Below are 17,272 nucleotides of genomic sequence, written 5' to 3' on the forward strand. Positions count from 1 at the left end.
TACATCTTCAATGAAATCCAAAAGATTGGTCAAACACTACTTTTCTTTCATAAACCTACTGTATGTTGATTGCACAAACCTATTATTCTTTTTAAGATATTCTGTTATTGTACAGTAATGTTATTTTATAATTGTTTTCCTACCACTGATGTTAGGCTCTCTCACTGAGCCTAGCAGGCTGTAAATATGCATCTGTTAAGAAAAAGCTTAAAATCAATCAGATTCCCACTCATCTTTCTCTTACTATCTCTGCCACCAATCTTTGCTAATGATTCCATTGAATTAAAAGCTGTATTATCACTTCCCTTGCTCTCTCAGGGTGTAAAGCTATCTCCTTTGGATGTGAAATACTAATTCCACTTGTTGGAGTTCATTCTATGTCACTGGAACCCTATTTTTGTGACTTCAATCAGCACAACTCTGCAGGGAGGTCAGAATTATGCCTGCTGCTTTGAACTCAAAACATTTCACACTCTATCACAGTCAAGCTCCTTCGCTGATATTGAACGTGTCAGGAACAGACCTTAGGACACAGGTAAGGTGGAATTTAAGATCATGGGAAGGTATGTTCACAGGTTTCTAGTGAAAATAAAAGGAACTGCGGATGCTGAAAACAGAAAACACTCACCAAATTGGGCAGCATCTGTGAAAGAGAAAAAAAATAACACTTCAGGTCTGGGACCTTTCATCAGACTTGCATCAGTATTCCAGACATCCAAAGGTCAGATGGTGGTTGATTTCTGTCTCTGAATGAATGCACTACTGTTTAATAATCAATCACCAGGACCCCACAGAAGGATTCCCAGAAAGAGATAACTCTTTGGTGTATCCCTGACCTCCTGCAGATTGCCAGAAGTCTACCAAAAGTCAGCTGGTGATTTTGCATTAATTTAACTTTACAACTCTCTCTCTCAAGAATTTCAATGGACAGTCAAGCAGTCAGAGCTGGTTCTGGTCTTGGATGACTGAGAGGCAGCTGTGTACCACCCACAACACGCTGGAGGAACTCAGCAGGTCGGGCAGCATCCGCGGAAACGATCAGTCAACGCTTCGGGCTGGAACCCTTCTCTGGCACTGTTCCTAACATTCCCGCCAGCTCTAAGTTTTGCCAGCAGTACATCTTCATTGGTAGAGGAGTGGAAATCCACATTGCCTGGGGACTCACACCTCCTATGCACTGTTAATGAACTGTTCAGCACCTAAATGCAGACATTTGAGAATGATCTGCATTGTGGTGTCCAGAACCAGAGGCCTGGACGGTAGAATACATTTATTTTATAAACTATAGGAGGCCTTTCTCCTTCTCGATTGACTTTTGAATTATGTTGTTAAGCAACTGTGGGTAAAAACCCTTTAATCTCTGCTATCCAAAGTGCATATATATTCATACAATGTATGAAATATCTTCTTTGAGTAAATATACTTTGAAGAGTAATCCTTAAGGGCAGCAGTGGTGATCCCTTCTCTTTCAGCATTTTTGCCCCTGTTCAAAGGGGCAACAGGGTGGTAATGCAGTAGTTCTGCTGCTTCACAGCTCCTGCAGTCCGAGTTAACCCAGACCTCCAGTGTTGACTTTGTAATCGCAGGGTTCTTGCTTGTAAGCTCCACTTTCCTCCCACATCCCAAAGATGTGCTGGCTGCTATCTTAGTTGGCCACTGTAAATAGCCCTAGTGCAGAAACAAGAGACAGCAGATACTGGCATTGGGAGCAACAACCGATCTTCTAGAGGAACTTGATGGGTCAAGCAGCATCTGTTGGGGGGGCGGGGAGGATTGTTAATGTTTTGGGTCTAGTGCAGTCTAGATGTAGGAGAATCAGGAGACAAGGAACAGTTATTGGCCATGTGAAGGAGAACAGGACAAGGGGTAAAGGGACTGATGGGACTGACTATTCAGTGAGCCAGTGCTGGCTTGACACACTGAATGACTTCTTTCTATGTTAAGGAAACAAAGAAATATGAGCAATTCATGAAAAATTCTTGTCCAGAAATGTATTCTTAATGCTGTTTCTTTAATAAGAAACCATACTTGCAATTTATATCTTGCCTTCTAACTCATAAGAGATACATGCCTTTGAACAGTTACCCTATCAATTTGGTGCACATAAAAATTCAATTAAAACCACCCATGACTTCAATGTGAATCAGTTATTATACTCCGGCATGCTTCTCATCAGTCAGTCAATGCTGAGTTAGACCATGGACTGCTGAGAGTCAGTCACAATCATTTTTCTCCCAAACTAACTCATCAAAGGAAAAAGTTGGATAAATTAGTCCAATGAACTAAAAGGTATTTTGTCCTGGACTAAAATAAATGAATATTTTTCACTGAAATACATGGAGATTGAATAGAAGAAAGAAATTTTACTAATTCTTTCAGATTATTTCAATGACTCTTGGTGCCTGGAAACTATGGAAACCAAAGTTGTATTTGCTCACTGTATGGAGCAACTAACCATATGTAGTATTTCCCCACTAGTGATCTGTTCAGGAACTGAAGAAGTGCTTGAACACAATTTCTTTCTACTGGAACAGTTTTACAAACACAAGCTCTACTTTTTACGTAAGATCAATAAAGCATTAAGAGTTTCCATGGTGTTCAAGTTTACATGACAAATTGGTGACTATACATTCCACTACACAGGGCACTACGATAGCGTAGCAGTTACTGCGGTGCTATTACAGCTTGGTGTTCAATTCCGCTGTCATCTGTAAGGGCCCTATATGTCATCCCTGTGGCATGCGTGGGTTTTCTCCTGGTGCTCTGGTTTCCTCCCACAGTCCAATGATATATCGGTAAGTAGGTTAATTGGTCATTGTAAATTATCCCATGATTAGACTAGGGTTAAATGAGGGATTGCTGACTGCATGGCTCAAAGGGCTGGAGGGGCCTATTCTGCGCTGTAATGAATATTAATTTTACATAAACTTCAAGCATCATTAAAGGAATTGGGACCAAATTATCACCTTGAATTAGTACCAATTATACACTGAAACATGAGATGATAGCATGCTCACACTTTTAAGGAAGTGTGGACCAACTCACATATCACAACAGATCTGCTGTTGTGTTCATCAACAGATTATATTAAAATGAGTCAACTATAAACAAACATAAAAAGTATTTCCATCAGCAATTAACATCGAATGCAATTGAATATGAAATTTATTCTCCTTTAAGGATACAATATAATGAAATAAGATCACAATTCTTTGTCTCTGTAACATATTCCCCATATACAGTGTATTACTCCACATGTGGTCTATATATATGCAAAGAAAACTAAAGCTGGCAAATCCGCCCAACATAAAATCATTTGAACCGCACGAGCAAAGTTGGCTAATAGGCAGCTGGGATTGTGTGAACTTTGCAGAAATATTAGCTCCATGTAATGTACTTAACTATGATCAAAGCTTCAGGGAGACACAAGCTGAAATTTAGCATTAAATTTAAATTATCAATTCAAAAAGCTCTTTCATAATCAAGGGCTTGATGCCTACTTCCTTTTAGTTTACTCTTGTGATGTGGGCATTTTTGGCAAGGCTGTCATTTCCTTTACATTATGATGTCTGTGGTCCTTCTTCTTAAACAACTGTACTTTCATCATTGAAGGTACTCCCATGGTGCTAGTACTTATATAATTTCACAGGTCTTACCCAATGTTGGAATTAGAATGACTTTCTGTCATTGTTGCCTTGGAGGGGGAAGTGGAACTCCTGGACATCAAGAGCACTTGTGATTCTGTATAGTGAAGCTCAAGGATTTAAAGAGTGTTGCCGAGGATATATTCTTGAGCTGCTGCAGTTCCTGCAGTACAGCCTGTGAAAGGTATACAGTGCATTTGTGAAATGCTGTTGGATGGTGTGCATAGTTATACATGTTGGTTGTTGGACTGCAAATCAAGTAAACACTTTGTCATAGATGGAAATGAAGTCCCTGAGTGATTCTGTTTTGCCCTGTTTGAGGAGTAGAAGGAGAAGAAGGAAGTCTGAGAATCGGAGCGGGAATGCGGAGGAAGCCATTTTTGAATTTTTCTGGGTTTTTTTTCCGTCGGCATTCAGAGAGGCAGGACTGCACAGGCGTGTGATGTCGGGCAGTGAAGCGCGGAAGATTTAAAAGGAACAGAGCATCATACAGCGGGCAGCGTAGTTTACGGGCTGCGGAGTGAGCCGGGAGCAGAGTGAAGGCTTAAGGGCTTCTGCTCAACGGGCTTAGGCGGAAACGGGCGAGGCGAGGAAGGTTTGGTATTCATTTTTTGTTGTTATTTGAGGAGAGAGGCAGTATGAGTGTGAGGGCAGTTTGTTGTTCTCGGTGCCGGATGTAGGAGGCCCTGAAGTCTCCAAGCCTCCCAGACGTCCACATCTGTGCCAGGTGCGCCGAGATGCAACTCCTAAGGGACCGCGTTAGGGAACTGGAGCTGCAGCTCAATGACCTTTGTCTGGTCAGGGAGAATGAGGAGCTGATAGAGAGGAGTTACAGGCAGGTGGTCACACCGGGGCCACGGGAGGCAGACAAGTGGGTCACGGTTAGGAGATGGAAGGGGAAGAGTCAGGTAATAGAGAGTACCCCGGTGGCTGTGCCCCTTGACAATACATACTCCTGTTTGAGTACTGTTGGGGGGACAGCTTACCTGGGGGAAGCGACAGTGGCCGTGCCTCCGGCACAGAGTCCGGCCCTGTAGCTCAGAAGGGTAGGGAAAGGAAGAGGAGGGCAGTTGTAATAGGGGACTCGATAGTAAGGGGGTCAGATAGGCGATTCTGTGGACGCAGTCCAGAGACCCGGATGGTAGTTTGCCTCCCTGGTGCCAGGGTCCAGGATATTTCTGATCGTGTCCAAGATATCCTGAAGTGGGAGGGTGAGGAGCCAGAGGTCGTGGTACATATAGGTACCAATGACATAGATAGGACAAGGAAAGAGGCCCTGAAAGGAGAATATAGGGAATTAGGAAGGGATTTGAGAAAAAGGACCACAAAGGTAGTAATCTCAGGATTACTGCCTGTGCCACACGACAGTGGGAGTAGGACTGCAATGAGGTGGAGGATAAATGCGTGGCTGAGGGATTGGAGCGGGGGCAAGGATTCAAGTTTTTGGATCATTGGGACCTCTTTTGGCGCGGGTGTGACCTGTACAAAAAGGACGGGTTACACTTGAATCCTAGGGGGACCAATATCCTGGCAGGGAGATTAGCGAGGGCTACTGAGGTGACTTTAAACTAGAATGGTTGGGGGGGTGGGAATCGAATTAAAGAGACTAGGAGAGAGGAGGGTAGTTCACAACAGGGGGATGGGAACAAGTGCAGAGAGACAGAGGGGTGTAAAATGAGGGTAGAAGCAAAAAGTAGTAAGGTAAAAAGTAAAAGTGGCAGGCTGGCAAATCCAGGGCAAAAATCAAAAAGTCAAAAAGGGCCACTTTTCAATATAATTGTATAAGGGCTAAGAGTGTTGTAAAACCGAGCCCGAAGGCTTTGTGTGTCAATGCAAGGAGCATTCGTAACAAGGTGGATGAATTAAAAGTGCAGATTGTTATTAATGAATATGATATAGTTGGGATCACAGAGACATGGCTCCAGGGTGACCAATGATGGGAGCTCAACATTCAGGGATATTCAATATTCAGGAGGGATAGACATGAAAGAAAAGGAGGTGGGGAAGCGTTGCTGGTTAGAGAGGAGATTAACGGGATAGAAAGGAAGGACATAAGCCGGGAGGATGTGGAATCGATATGGGTAGAGCTGCATAACACTAAGGGGCAGAAAACACTGGTGGGAGTTGTGTACAGGCCACCTAACAGTAGTAGTGAGGTTGGGGATGGTATTAAACAGGAAATTAGAAATGTGTGCAATAAAGGAACAGCAGTTATAATGGGTGACTTCAATCTACATATAGATTGGGTGAACCAAATTGGTAAGGGTGCTGAGGAAGAGGATTTCTTGGAATGTATGCTGGATGGTTTTTTGAACCAACATGTTGAGGAACCAATTAGAGAGCAGGCTATTCTAGACTGGGTATTGAGCAATGAGGAAGGGTTAATTAGCAATCTTGTCGTGAGAGGCCCCTTGGGTAAGAGTGACCATAATATGGTGGAATTCTTCATTAAGATGGAGAGTGACGTAGTTAATTCAAAAACAAAGATTCTGAACTTAAAGAAGGGTAACTTTGAAGGTATGAGACATAAATTAGCTAAGATAGACTAGCAAATGACACTTAAAGGGTTGACGGTGGATATGCAATGGCAAGCATTTAAAGATTGCATGGATGAACTACAACAATTGTTCATCCCAGTTTGGCAAAAGAATAAATCAAGGAAGGTAGTGCACCCGTGGATGACAAGGGAAATTAGGGATAGTATCAATTCCAAAGAAGAAGCATACAAATTAGCCAGAAAAAGTGGCTCACCTGAGGACTGGGAGAAATTCAGAGTCCAGCAGAGGAGGACAAAGGGCTTAATTAGGAAGGGGAAAAAAGATTATGAGAAAAAACTGGCAGGGAACATAAAAACATGAAAAGAAAAAGATTGGTTAAGACAAATGTAGATCCCCCACAGACAGAAACAGGTGAATTGATTATGGGGAGCAAAGACATGGCAGACCAATTGAATAACTTCTTTGGTTCTGTCTTCACTAAGGAGGACATAAATAATCTTCCAGAAATAGTAGGGGACAGAGGGTCCAGTGAGATGGAGGAACTGAGGGAAATACATGTTAGTGGGGAAGTGGAGTTAGGTAAATTGAAGGGATTAAAGGCAGATAAATCCCCAGGGCCAGATGGTCTGTATCCCAGAGTGCTTAAGGAAGTAGCCCAAGAAATAGTGGATGCATTAGTGATAATTTTTCAAAACTCTTTAGATTCTGGACTAGTTCCTGAGGATTGGAGGGTGGCTAATGTAACCCCACTTTTTAAAAAGGAGGGAGAGAGAAACCGAGGAATTATAGACCGGTTAGCCTAACATCGGTGGTGGGGAAAATGCTAGAGTCAGTTGTCAAAGATGTGATAACAGCACATTTGGAAAGTGGTGAAATCATCGGACAAAGTCAGCATGGATTTGTGAAAGGAAAATCATGTCTGATGAATCTCATTGAATTTTTTGAGGATGTAACTAGTAGAGTGGATAGGGGAGAACCAGTGGATGTGGTATATTTGGATTTTCAAAAGGCTCTTGACAAGGTCCCACACAGGAGATTAGTGTGCAAACTTAAAGCACACGGCATTGGGGGTAAGGTATTGATGTGGATAGAGAATTGGTTGGCAGACAGGAAGCAAAGAGTGGGAATAAACGGGACCGTTTCAGAATGGCAGGCAGTGACTAGTGGGGTACCGCAAGGCTCAGTGCTGGGACCCCAGTTGTTTACAATATATATTAATGACTTAGATGAGGGAATTAAATGCAGCATCTCCAAGTTTGCAGATGATACGAAGCTGGGCGGCAGTGTTAGTTGTGAGGAGGATGCTAAGAGGATGCAGAGTGACTTGGATAGGTTAGGTGAGTGGGCAAATTCATGGCAGATGCAATTTAATACGGATAAATGTGAGGTTATCCACTTTGGTGGCAAAAACAGGAAAACAGATTATTATCTGAATGGTGGCCAATTAGGAAAAGGGGAGGTGCAACGAGACCTGGGTGTCATTATACACCAGTCATTGAAAGTGGGCATGCAGGTACAGCAGGCGGTGAAAAAGGCAAATGGTATGCTGGCGTTCATAGCAAGAGGATTCGAGTACAGGAGCAGGGAGGTACTACTGCAGTTGTACAAGGCCTTGGTGAGACCACACCTGGAGTATTGTGTGCAGTTTTGGTCCCCTAATCTGAGGAAAGACATCCTTGCCATAGAGGGAGTACAAAGAACGTTCACCAGATTGATTCCTGGGATGGGAGGACTGTCATATGATGAAAGACTGGATCAATTAGGCTTATACTCATTGGAATTTAGAAGATTAAGGGGGGATCTTATTGAAACGTATAAAATCCTTAAGGGATTGGACAGGCTAGATGCAGGAAGATTGTTCCCGATGTTGGGGAAGTCCAGAACGAGGGGTCACAGTTTGAGGATAAAGGGGAAGCCTTTTAGGACCGAGATTAGGAAAAACCTTCACACAGAGAGTGGTGAATCTGTGGAATTCTCTGCCACAGGAAACGGTGGAGGCCAGTTCATTGGCTATGTTTAAGAGGGAGTTAGATATGTCCCTTGTGGGTAAAGGGATCAGGGGGTATGGAGGGAAGGCTGGTACAGGGTTCTAAGTTGGATGATCAGCCATGATCATACTGAATGGCGGTGCAGGCTTGAAGGGCCGAATGGCCTACTCCTGCACCTATTTTCTATGTTTCTATAAACTCTGATCCCATTGGACCAACAGGTTATTCTGGCACTAAACCAACTTTCAGATAGAACAAGCATGAAGCCAGAAGTGAGAGAACTCAGAGGTCCAGATGTCGTATTCCTTATCCTAATACTTAACTTTTTAAATCACCAGTAAAAACAAACCATTATAAAAGTTGCTCAGACAGAATTGTCTGTAAAACAGAATCTGATTAATTATTTGGTCAAATGCATACATTGCCTTTCAAATAAAATACTAAAATGTTTCAAATCAGCTTGATGGTAATCAGCAATAGCATCTGGTAAATATTCAAGTTTATGAATGACATTTAGGAACCTTGCAAAATCATATTATGTATCTACAGAAGAACAAGAAAAACAAGCACATCAAAGAATGACAAATTTTAACCTGATCAATAGGTAGATCCACTCTCATGTCTGCATCTTCCCTCACCTCAGCAGCGTCTTGGGTTTCTTTCCGAGGATCTTGAGCTTTAAACACTCCATTATCTTCTAATCCAAACAAACATAATATCCATCTTGTTACACACAAATGCAGTACTGTTTAACTTTACATGTACTAATGTTGCTTTGCTGGAAGTATACCATATATTGCGTGACAACCAAATGGCCAAGAAGAATCATTGCCCTGTGTTTAATCTTATCAAAAAATGGTCACTATTTCTTATTCACACCTACTCTTCCAGCAACAACATCAGCAATGTGAATCTGACTCTTAGGCTCCGTGCTGATGTTAACTTCATGAGTACAGGGTTCTTAGATGGCTGGATTCTCCAGTTGTGAGGTGAGTTGTAATAACTTCTGCAACATTCAAAACTATTAAATCACCAAGTATTATATTAAGAAAAATATTCAAGAATTTTAATGCAATGGTTTATTTCATTGAAGATTTACTTTCAGACAAATCATGATTTTAGGTCATAAGATTACTTGAATACCTTTTGTCAAATCTATAAAATCTATCTCAAGCTTTAGGTTAAGTAGTTGATTAGCATTATTTGTTTTACTTAGACCATAATACCATAAAACCTTAAGATATAGGAGCAGAATTAGGCCTTTCAGCCCATTGAGTCTGTTCCGCCATTCCATCATGGCTGATTTATTATCCCTCTCAACCCAATTCCCCTGGCTTCTCCACGTAACCTTAGACATTCTTACTGATTCAGAACCTATTAAACTCCACTTTAAATATACCCAATGACTTGGCCTCCACAGCTGTCTGTAGCAATGAATTCCACAGATTACCTACCCTCTGGTGAAACAAATTCCTCCTCATCTCTGTTCTCAGTGAATGTCTTCCTTCTGACCTTCCCATATTTCTGAGACTCATCTCTTCATAACAAGACCTGAATGTGTTGGAGCCTGCTCTCAAGAGTATATCACAACAGTTGAGGCCAGTTCATTTGCTACATTTAAGGAGTTAGATATGGCCCTTGTGGCTAAAGGTATCAGGGGGTATGGGGGGAAGGCTGGTACAGGGTTCTGAGTTGGAAGATCAGCCATGATCATACTGAATGGCGGGGCAAGCTCGAAGGGCCGAATGGCCTACTCCTGCACCTATTTTCTATGTTTCTATGTATATGGCCTTGTTTGCCTACTTTCCCTCTTTCCCCATTTCTTCTAACAATATTAATATCTTGATTCAGCACAAATACTTCCTTTTATATTCTGGCTTTTACATCCTTGCTTTTATATTCCTACTAGAATATAAAAGCAAGGATGTAATGTTAAGGCTTTATAAGGCACTGGTGAGCCCTCACCTGGAGTATTGTGAGCAGCTTTGGGCTCCTTACCTAAGAAAGGATGTGTTAACATTGGAGAGTGTTCAAAGAAGGTTCACAAAAATGATTCCAGGATTGAGAGGCCAAGTCAGAGAGTATATTTAAGACAGAGGTTAAGAGATCACTGATTAATCAGGGCATGAAGGGTTACAGGGAGAAGGCAGGAGATTGGGGCTGAGAAGAAAATGGATCAGCCATAATGAAATGGCAGAGCAGACTCAATGAGCAAAATGGCCTAATTCTGCTCCTATATCTTATGGTCAAAATTGATAGACTTTGAATGTTGTCCGGGACAGGTCATTATTCATATATAATCCTTGTCAGTTGATTATTAAATTGGAGGAAACATCATGGCTGCCAAATTCTGGCCCCTGTAAACAGCTATTAAAGCCGAGCTTGTTTTTATCACTTTGAAGTGTTAACATTCTATTTGGTTTTGAGTAGATCTTCAAATATGAAGACATACCTTTTCCCATCTTCACAAAGAACCCTAAGGCATCTCCTACTAAGATTTTCCTTCCCCTCCCAGACCACCACCTGCAGCCATATTCTAGTTAAAAACCCAGTTGCCGAGTTCAAGAAGTAGCATTCTAATAACATCCTGATCTTAATAACAGTCAGACCTGCCTTGTTGTGATTATAAGCGATTCATAGTAAATCATGTTTCCAATGAGGAAGAAAAATCAAGCCTAAAGTCTTTAGAAATTCAAAGTATCTCCTGAGCTAACTTTAAGATAGTTATATGTTGTTTTTTGTTAAATTAGTAAAAAAAAATGTTCAACAGTAGTTCAATGCAGGTGAACAAGTTCTAGCAGTAAAGTTAATGACCATACATACAACTTCACTTCCTATGATTAGAATGTAGTACTGTAGTGCCATGGATACGGGGTCTTGTCAATCTCCTTGTGGAAAATGAGGACACCATTCAAAATCTTCCCTGCTTGGGCATGTTCCATCTCTACCATTCCCTATTCCAATGGAAAATGGGCAATATAATGAGCTAACTAGCTGCTATCTGATGTTAGATTCAGACAGCTGTTGTTCCTGCTCTAAAGGTATTGAAAATATTGCATTTGATCTGGGGAATGCACAAAGATTTAGTTCCATGTTGATCCCTGCAATAAATTCTTTGCACGTGTTGCTTATTGTACTCAATTAATTTATTCACCAATCATACCTGGAATATCACTGATAGCCTCTTAATCTGTAGAATAGCTATCTCTTAACATAGCCCTACTGTTACAAACTTAAATCACACAATAATCTCAGGGACTTTGTGACAAAGGAACAATATAAAACTGTAGGCACGACATTACCATTTAAAAATAGCATAGAGTGAAAGGCAAGACAAATAGAGAATTTTGTGCTAGAGATAGGTGAGAGAGCACTGCTTCCAAAATAATGAAACCGGAATCAAAGCACTTGAGGAAATAGATTAGCCGTTTGTCACAAGAATAGATAGTGTATCAGCTGCAATCGCGCCAGATGAAGGGAAATGAGAACAATGTTCAGCCCATACACCAGCACTCATAGGACATAAAACATTGAACAGAGAACAGAAAGTAAAGGAGCTGAGCCAAACATGACACCAAATCAAACTTATCCCATCTGTCTGCATCCCATAACCTTCTATTTCTTGCCAGTTCATGTGTGTGTCAAAATTCCTCTTAAACATCACTCTCATATCTGCTTTTACTACACCACTCAGCACACCCACCCTCCAACAGCCCACAGAAATGTGTTCCAGACACCTATTATACTCTCTGTAAATAAAACTTGTCTGGTGTATCTCACCTAACCACATCTCACTTTAAAGCTATGCCAACTGATATTTGAAAACGCAAACAACAGGAATTCTGCAGATGCTGGAAATTCAAGCAACACACATAAAAGTTGCTGGTGAACGCAGCAGGCCAGGCAGCATCTCTAGGAAGAGGTACAGTCGACGTTTCAAGCCGAGACCTGATGAAGGGTCTCGGCCTGAAACGTCGACTGCACCTCTTCCTAGAGTTGCTGCCTGGCCTGCTGCGTTCACCAGCAACTTTTATGTGTGTTGCCAACTGATATTTGACATTTTCACCTGTGGAAAAAGACTCCAGTTACCCTGCCTGTGCCTGTCATAATTCATTGAGGCTCCTACTTAACTTTGAACACTCCAGAGAAACAAATTGCCCTCAGACACCAACAATCCGGAGAATGTCCAACCTCTTCTTATGGCTAATACTCCCTAATCCAGGCAACAACCTGGTAAAACGTCTGAGGGTAGATAAATCACTTGGACCAGAAGGACTGCACCCTAGGGTTCTGAAAGAGGTAGCTGAAATGTTTGTGGAGGTATTAGTAGTGATCTTTCAAGAACCACTAGATTTTGGAGTGTTTACAGAGGACTGTGAAAATGCAAATATCTCTCCATTCTTTAAGAAGGGAGGGAGGCAAAGATAGGAAATTATAGGTTCGTTAGCCTGAAGTCAGTGGATGGCATAATGTTAGAGTTTATTATTAATGATGAGGCTTTGTGGTACATGGAGGCACAGAATGAAGTAGGGTGAAGTTAGCATGGTTTCCTTAAAGGGAAATTTTGCCTAACAAATCTGTTAGAATTCTTCAAGGAAATAGCGGGCAAGATAGATAATGGAGCATCAGTGGATGTGACTGGCAGAAGGCTAGGAGTGGGAATAATAGGGACTGTTTCTGAGCATTTGCTGGTGACTAGTGTTGCTCCAAATGTGTTAGTGTTGGGTCTGCTACTTCTCACGTTATCTGTTAATAATCTGGATGACAGAGTGATGACTTGTGCCAATTTTTCAGATGGTACAAAGATAGATGGAGGGACTGGTAATGTTGAGGAAGCAAGGAGTTTGCTGAAGGACTTGGAGAGGTTGCGAGAATGGAGAAAGAAGTGACTTATGGAATACAGTGTTTGATCTCGCACAATGAAAGCTGGGAGCAAATTTAGAACTCGGAGGTTAAAAAGGACTTGGGAGTATTGGTGCAGGATTCCCTAAAGGTTAACTTACAGGTTGTGTTGGTAGGAAGGAAGGCAACTGCAATGTTAGCATTCATTTTGGGAGGATTAGAATATAAAAACAAGGATGTAATACTCTAGGAATTGGTCAGAAGATGTTTGAAGTATTGTAAGCATTTTAGTTCCCATACTTAAGAAAGGATATGCTGGCATTTAAGAGGATACAGAGGAGGTTCACAAAAATGATTCCAGGAATGAAAAATTTGCCGTGTGAGAAGAGTTTGATTATTTTGGGCTTGTACACACTGGAGTTTAGAAGAACGAGGGGAAATCTCATACTTAATATCAAAAGCCTAGATAGATTGGACATGGAGGAGATGTTTCTGATAGTGGGAAAGTCTAGCACCAGAGGGCGCAGCCTCAGAATAAAAGGATGTCCCTTTAGAACAGAGATGAGGAGGAATTGTTTAGCCAGTGGGTGGTGGATCTGTGGAATTGATTGGCACAGGAGACTGTGGAAGCCAAGTCATTGAGTATATTTACAGTGGAGCTTGATAGATTCTTGATTATTAAGGGCATCATGGGCTAGGGGCGAGGGCAGAAGAAGGGGGTTGCGAGGGAAAATAAAGGCAGCTACAAAGGAATGGCTGAGCAGACTCAAAGGGCCGAATGACCTAATTCTGCTTCTATATCTTATGGCCTTATGGTCTAAGCCTTAGAAATGCTTCTTCATTCCTTTTAGACTAAAATTACAACATCTTTTGTCATCCAAATTTTCCAAACATTCTCTTTCATTCTCACTATACATAGTGGTCCTAAGCTCTAGTTAGATGGCCTTTAAATGACTCCCTCATGTCAGATGTGGATTTATGCAATAACAGCCGCTCCCAGTCTATTCTTCTCAGCTCCAATTGTCATTTACCTTTCCCTAATTTAGCATTTTCCTCTGAAGTCCAGACTTATCCTTGTCTACCCTCATTTTGCACAAATTAATAAGGATGTACAGTATTTCTAACTTAAGTATGCTCAATTTTAGTTTCAAAACCTTATTGTATCCTACCGTATTTTGCCAAAGGGCCAGCTGAATGCTTGTGGTGTTTGACCTTCATGGGCTTTGCACGAAAAATTGAATTTTTCTCCCTGGATGGTTTTGCTTCCAGATATTTTGATTGCCCTTGAACCATTTGTGGAGCTCCCACAAGTACTTGTCCATCTGTTGTAGAATGGGAGCTATCACCTTCAGACTGGGTATGTGAGAGAGAAAAACATTTTTCATGTTCTTAAAATTGTTTCTTATCCATATATAAAAAGATAAAACACTTGCCCAATTAGTATGTGTGACATATTCATTTCTCATTAATCCTTTTTTAATTATCCTTAAAGCTCATGGTAATAGTCAGCAATTCATTTTCCCTTAAATCCTCTGCTATATTGCTGAACAGTAACTATCAGTCATCAAGCTGGGCAAACTCATGATTTGCTGGCTGATAAAAGCACTATTATTAACAAAAAAAAAATCATCACTGTATTAGGGAAAGCAAGGGATTCTTATGCCACAGCAGTAAAGCTATAAAATATTCTTAACAGAAGACAGTTTATTTAATTCATTATTCATATTTGTACAAAATAGCTGCAATACTGATGTTGAGATGGGAGCAACAACTTGGGTAGAGGTTGGGAATATAATCAATTCAAAATAATAACTTGCCTCAAATTGTACTCCATGACACCCAGAAATATTTTCTATCCTACCACTTTGAAACAAATTATTTCTCTGGACATCATTCAGTTTGCAAAGATCACACAGTGAAAAGATTAAACAGTTGTTTGCATTTATATGGCAGGTTTGAAGCAGAAAAAAATATCCCAAGTTACTTCACAGAGATGTAATTAGGGAAGCAAAAGCATCACATCTTACAGCTCCAACAACAACCCTTACATTCCGATGCAAATATCAAATTATATAATCTTATATCTCCCATTCACAGCTTTGGAAAATGGAGATGAGACTAAACAAATTAAATCTCTTGACATATAAAAAGAGTCCTTGCCTCATCAGCCAAGATTGAATTTAAAGTAAGTCCCAGAGATTTTAAGGAAGGGCAATAATGGATGTCAATATTGATGATTGAAACAATATTCAATACCCTTTCTAGATCTTTTAGCTTTGATATAAGATGAATCAGATATAGAATAAAATTTCACCATAGAGCCTTATAATGTCTCTGAACACCAATGTCAAAGTAGCAGTCCCTCCTGATCTTATGTAGAAGTTTACACTTCACATTACTTTTCTGGATGGAATTAATAATTTATGTCTATTTTGGAGTACTAAAGTACAATCATGAGGGATCATGTTGTGAATTTCACAATCCAGCCTAAGTTGGATTCAAATCCCTATCGAAAAGAGAATGAACATGTCAAAGGGAGCCAATCCAGTTAGAAATCTCCTAAACTCCATTGTGAATTTCATTAAGATTAATTGATGCTTTTTAAAATTGAGCCAACTTCTGCTGCTTTGTTATATTTCCCAAAACATTCTGCATGCTATTATTGACTTGAACTGTTTACCTCTCGCCACAGATGCTGTCTACTCGCTTTGACTATGTCAGCATCAGATTTTTAATTTCAGATTTCTAGCACCTGCAGTATTTTTGCTATTCAAAGACAAGGTATCTAATAAATATTATTTGAGAGCAGCTATGATGCACCCTGTTCAAAGCCTGGAGATCTGGTGATGATGAAAATGATTTCAGTTAGCCATCTGAGAATCATGTGATGTAGTTTAAATTCAAGGGAGAGATTTTGGATTTTTTTAAGCAGAAGAGATGTAGGGATTCTTTCAAACATTTGGCAGCATTGTAGAGAAGAACACATAGTACCATTAAAAGTTTAGCAACTACAGAAGCCAAGGCTGGATCTACTGAAAACCAGGACATATGATTTAACAGTATAACAGTGACAGTCATTGTTGGGTCTGAGCAATAAACTTACATGTGGACAAATAAATTCTAAAGGAATATCCAGTGCCTGTAAAAGTCGACTGTACTTTTTTTCATAGATGCTACCTGGCCTGTTGAGTTCCTCCAGCATTCTGTGTGTGTTGCACAGTGGATTTAATTTGGGGTTTTTTTGACACTGACCAACAGAAAAATAGTCAACAGAAAACAGATCTCTACAAAGTGATCGAAATTAATTACAAATATAAAACACAAAATAATTGATTGCTTAAGTATTCACCCCCTTTAATATGACACACCAAATCATCACTGGTGCAGACCGTTGATTTTAGAAGTCATAATTAGTTAAACGGAGATCACCTGGGTGCTGTCAAGGCATTTCAATTAATTGTAGAAAAGGACACCTGTAGTTGAAAGGACCAACTGCCCGTGCGTCAGTCTCCTGGCAAAAGTTACACCGTGAAGAAAAAGGATCACTCCAAGCAACTCCATGAAAAGGTCATTCAAAAGCACATGTCAGGAGATGGATACAATAAAATTTCCAAGTCACTGAATATCCCTTGGAGTGCAGTTAAGTCAATCAAGAAATGGAATTAATATGGTGCAGCTGTAAATCTGCCTAGAGCAGGCTGCCCTCAAAAACTGAGTGACTATGCAAGAAGGGGACTAGTGAGGGAGGCCACCAAGAGACCTATAACAACTCTGGAGGAGTTACAAGCTTCAATGGCTGAGATGGTTCTAGACGGCATATGCAAAAACTCTTGCCCTGGTGCTTCATCAGTCAGAGCTTTATGGGAAAGTGGCAAAGAAAAAAAAAAATTCACATAAAATTTTGGCTAGCGTTTACCAAAAAGCATATGGGAGTCTCTAAAGTCAACTGGAAGAAGGTTCTATGGTCTGATGAAACCAAAATTCAGCTTTCTGACCATCAGACTAAATGCTGTTTGGTGTAAGCCAAATACCACACATCATCAAAAACACACCATCCCTACTGTGAAGCACGGTGATGGCTGCATCATGCTGTGAGGATGCTTCACTGCAGTAGGCCCTGGAAGGCTAATGAAGGTAGAGGATAAAATGAATGCAGCAAAATACAGGGAAATCCCAGAGGAAAACCTGATGCAGTTTGCAAGAGAACAGCAACTTGGGAGATTTTGTTTTCCAGCAAGACGATGACCCAAAGCATAAAGCCAAAGCTATGCAGGAATGGCTTAAAAACAAAGTTAATGTC

At 40.7% G+C, this 17,272-nt stretch overlaps 1 protein-coding gene across 17 annotated transcripts in view; it reads right to left on the bottom strand.

The window, feature by feature from the left end:
• The window catches only part of LOC134340710 (doublecortin domain-containing protein 2), a 167,742-nt gene that overhangs the window by 31,034 nt on the left and 119,436 nt on the right, over window positions 1–17,272 (bottom strand). For 16 of the 17 annotated variants that reach the window (XR_010016632.1, XM_063038265.1, XM_063038174.1 and 13 more), the window contains 2 exons: window positions 14,142–14,325; window positions 8,724–8,827 (listed from right to left, as the gene is read on the bottom strand). Coding sequence is in view for 16 of the 17 variants with exons in the window: in XM_063038265.1 (XP_062894335.1) it covers window positions 8,724–8,827; window positions 14,142–14,325 (288 nt within the window). In the remaining variant the exon portion in view is untranslated. The remainder of the gene's footprint in view (window positions 1–8,723; window positions 8,828–14,141; window positions 14,326–17,272) is intronic. The other variant, XM_063038254.1, reaches the window with a different exon arrangement.

This window comes from Mobula hypostoma, chromosome 2, assembly GCF_963921235.1.
Source record: "Mobula hypostoma chromosome 2, sMobHyp1.1, whole genome shotgun sequence".
Classification (NCBI taxonomy): Eukaryota; Metazoa; Chordata; class Chondrichthyes; order Myliobatiformes; family Myliobatidae; genus Mobula; species Mobula hypostoma.